Source organism: Oncorhynchus masou, chromosome 12, assembly GCF_036934945.1.
Source record: "Oncorhynchus masou masou isolate Uvic2021 chromosome 12, UVic_Omas_1.1, whole genome shotgun sequence".
NCBI classification, from domain to species: domain Eukaryota; kingdom Metazoa; phylum Chordata; class Actinopteri; order Salmoniformes; family Salmonidae; genus Oncorhynchus; species Oncorhynchus masou.
Genome location: NC_088223.1, coordinates 87791385 through 87795835, shown reverse-complemented (window position 1 = coordinate 87795835; position 4451 = coordinate 87791385). Strand labels below are relative to the sequence as shown.

Here is a 4451-nt window from a genome sequence, read left to right as displayed (position 1 = left end):
TCTGTCCTGGGGATATGGCTGTCTCTGTCTGTCCTGGGGATATGGCTGTCTCTGTCTGTCCTGGGGATATGGCTGTCTCTGTCTGTCCTGGGGATATGGCTGTCTGTCTGTCCTGGGGATATGACTGTCTCTGGTCCTGGGGATATGGCTGTCTCTGTCTGTCCTGGGGATATGACTGTCTCTGTCTGTCCTGGGGATATGGCTGTCTCTGTCTGTCCTGGGGATATGGCTGTCTCTGTCTGTCCTGGGGATATTGGGCGTCCCAGGAAGTAATCTGGTTGCCAATGGGTAGGAGGAGAGACAATAAATAAACAGGAGCGAGCTGTGCCAGTCTGCAGCCAGACATTATGTAGAAATAGACACACACGGGTCCATCCTTCTTGGCATATAGCTACAGTATGTGGCGATGACTCAGTGGAGATGTCTATAAGACCCGTGTACTTTCATATCCAAACCATTTCCCTCTGGATAATGATACAAAATGGAGGACAAATCATACTGTACAGTACTCCCAACATCTCATTTCTACAGTCTCATATCTATGCAGGAAGTGTTTGTGTATAAGCCCCATTCTGCCCCTGGTGCTGCTGTGCATAGATGGGGCTGACAGTGACAGGGGAACAGGTCATGGCTCTGTCCTGGCTGATCACTGTGGAGCAGCAGACGTGGGAGAAGGACCGGGACTGATTGATCAATCGATGGCTGATCTGCTGCCTCCCTCCATGGAGCCTCTTCCTCTTCACTGTAAGCTGAGCCCTGACACACACAGCTAAGCGGGCAGCCTGTAATGGAGGGCTGGCTGGGGGGATTAGACAGTCCCCACTGGGCAAAAACAGGTTGAATCAACATTGTTCCCATGTAATTTCAACAACAACAATAATGTAATGTGACGACATTTTTTTGTGATTTCATGTTGAATTCACGTCAGTTGACAACTCAACAAATTAAAACAAAAAAAATTATGACATTGAACTGACGTCTGTGCCCAGTAGTTTACCCCTGGCATGGCTGGGAGGAGAGAGAGAAGAGAGAAACACTAAAACTTTGTCTTTCTTTAATGATACAACCTCACCCCCCCCCCCTTTAAAAAACAAATATCCCCTGTGCTGTCATGACTTCCGCCGAAGTCGGCTCCTCTCCTTGTTCGGGCGGCGTTCGGCGTCACCGTCTTTCTAGCCATCACCTGTCACACCCTGACCATAGAGAGCCCTTGGTGTTGTATGTCAGGGTGTGACTTGGGGGGGTGTTCTAGTTTTCCTATTTCTATGTTGGTGTATATTGTTTCCACCTGGGTTGTGGGATATTGTTTCCACCTGTTCCCAACCTGGGTCGTGGGAGGCAGCTGATTGTGGGATGTTGTCTCTAATGTTGTTTCCACCTGGGGACCATGTTGTTTCCACGTTGTGGAATATTGTTCTCCATTGTTTCCACCTGGGTTGTGGGATATTGTTTCCACCTGGGTTGTGGGATGTTTCCACCTGGGTTTCCACCTGGGTTGTGGGATATTGTTTCCACCTGGGTCGTGGGATGTTGTTTCCACCTGGGTCGTGGGATATTGTTTCCACCTGGGTCGTGGGATATTGTTTCCACCTGGGTTGTGGGATGTTGTTTCCACCTGGGTTGTGGGATGTTGTTTCCACCTGGGTCGTGGGATATTGTTTCCACCTGGGTTGTGGGATATTGTTCCCACCTGGGTTGTGGAATATTGTTCCCACCTGTGTTGTGGGATATTGTGGAACTCACACGCTGCGCCTTGGTCCAACCTTTTCAACAACCGTGACATCGCCTCTCCATTTTTCATATGTCTATTTGTTTTGTCTTGTTTCCAATACACGCCTGGTTTTCATTCCCTAATCACACAATGTATTTAGTCCTCTGTTCCCCTCCATGTCTTTGTGCGAAATTGTTTTGATGTTGTGGGTATTGTTACCCGCCAGACTTTTGTGTTCTGTTTTATGTACTTTCATTTGGACTGGAATAAAAAGTGAGCCTGTTAACTACACTCTGCTCTCCTGCACCTGACTTCGTCTCCAGTACACACCCTTCACATGTGCTGCACAATCACCTTGCCCTTTACCCCACGTCACAACCACACCACTTCTACAACTGTATATCCAACCCATCTTCTCCAGCTGTACAGATGGCCCCCCGCGACACACCATATCTCCTGAAACAGCTCCACACTGTTTATCATTTTATAGAACTCAAATTCTACCCTAAGTCACACAGAGACCATCCCATTAACTTCTTATGGCTGCATCCCTTCTCAAATCTAACTGCCTGTAGCTCAGGCCCAGAAGCAAGGATATGCATATGATTGATATCATTTGAATGGAAACATTCTGAAGTTTGTGAAAATGTTAATTGAATGTAGGAGAATATAACACAGTAGATCTGGTGGAAGAAAAGAGAAAGAGCATACATTCTGTTTTTTATTGTTGTAGTATCATCTTTCACATGTACTAGAATAGCCACACAGTCGGATAGGATGCTGGAGATCATTTAGATGGAGAACACAAGAGGGCAACTGTAGTTGTGCAAAGTTTCAGGCTGATAACTTCAGGAATGGGTGATCTACATGACATTTAGCATGAAGTCACCCAGGTGTCCCACACAAGTTGCCCAAATGTACCCAAGTGGCCAAATTGGTGAAATGATATAACTATATACAACATATCAAAAAGCTAACATACAATTTTTTTTATAAAAATATAGATTTTTTAAATACATATACAAAAAAACAGGGGTAGACCCTTTGGAAGACCCTCAGTTCTCTACACAATATTTTGCTGCTGGTGCCATGTCCCCATGCAGTCTCTTTCTGCTGTAAAGCAGAGGCAAACCGAACAAGTGGTGCACGTGATGTGCGACTTCATGTGACAAAGAACACAACGACGCATCCATGCTGTGCCCTTTTGGCCCTGAGGCACATTCATGCCTGCAGTTAGGAACTTTGGCATATGAACACCCCTGGTGGCAGGAGTAGAGGGGGCAGAGGTAGAGGGGGCAGAAGATGATGCAGTGGACCTAGTGCTATAGCCAGCAAGCTCCCGGATGAGCAGCTCCCTGAAGGCTAGCTGTGAGATGGAGGGCTGTCCACAGCTCTTCGCCATTTCCTTCTGCAGGATGCAGGAATTCACCACAGCAATGTCAATGAAATGAAAAACCAATGTCTTGTACCATTTCTTTGTCTTATGGAGAACATTGTAGTAACCTATCAGTATGTCTGATAAGTCTACACCTCCTTGTTGTGCGTCTGATAGGTCTACACCTCCCATGCCCTTGTTGTAGTCCTTGATAGCTGCAGGAATGGGGACATTTTTGGTGGTCCATGCCCCAGTAGCGTCCTTCACACACCTGACGACGTGATCGCCACTGAAGGACTTGTGGATAGTGGAGCACATCACCACCTCTCTGGCGTCCATCCACTTTACAAACAGCAGGCCATCTTCACGGATCCATCGCATGGTACCCCGCTTAGGCATGTCGTTCACCTTTGTCTTCGGAAAACCTATTCTGTTGGTCCAAATGGTGCCACAAGCCCACACCTCCAGCTTCCTCAGCTCTGTAAACAGGGTAGGGCTTGTGTAGAAGTTGTCCACAAAAGGTTTGTAGCCCTTCCCCAGCAGTTGAAAATCCAATAACTCCATGACGGGATCATAACCGAGTCCCTTACCAGTCGCAAAACTGCCTTTCCCCTCAAACAAACAAATTGCACGTGCATGCACACACAGAATCAGCCAAAACAATCCGCTAGTAACCCCATTTTGTTGGTTTGTGACGCATGTATTGTTGGAGGCCAATTCTGGCCTTTGAGGCTACCATCCTCCCATCTATGGACAAGTTCTGGGCAGGCTGAAAATGGGTCTTGCAGGCCTCAACCATGCTGGGGTAGAGAGGTTTGACTTTGCAGAGCCTGTCAAACCTTGCGGTGCCTCTCCTACTGTCATTGTCCTCATCAACTTTTGGGTCACTGATGTGAAGCGCCCGTGAGATATTTAAAAACCTTGTAGAGGACATGACAGTGGGGGGGAAAGGCAGTTGATAGAGTTGGGATGTTTTCCAGTAATCCTTGAGGGTTTTTAACTTCACCAGCGAAAGGTACTGTAGCAGAAAAGGTCTTCCATGCCTCTTTCTTTCCTGCTTGCTTCTTAGCCCCGTGCTTGTTTGTATTAGACACCAGGGAATCAACAACTGACGGGGTGAAAAACAGTTGAAAAAGTTGCATGGGGCTGTATTTTGAGGCCATGTCCAGCTGAGGTCCTGGTGGCCTTTTTGGTCTGATTATTGGAGGACGTGTCTCCACATCCTCCTCCAGCACAGAGTGCCATTGCCCCTCTAAAAGCAGGTTCCACACTTCCCTTCCTCCGCTTCTTTGTTTGTGTCTTCACACCTCTAGATGGCCAGGCAGGGGCCGGTGTGGAGCCGGAGACCGCAGGGGCCCGGATGGC

The 4451-nt window shown here is 47.7% G+C and overlaps 1 protein-coding gene across 1 annotated transcript in view; it reads left to right on the top strand.

The window, feature by feature from the left end:
- The window catches only part of LOC135549417 (transcription factor COE1-A-like), a 48731-nt gene extending 48044 nt beyond the window's left edge, over positions 1-687 (top strand). The window contains exon 7 of the mRNA XM_064979387.1: positions 598-687. Within this exon, the coding sequence (XP_064835459.1) occupies positions 598-687 (90 nt within the window). The remainder of the gene's footprint in view (positions 1-597) is intronic.
- The last annotated feature ends 3764 nt before the right edge of the window (positions 688-4451 follow it).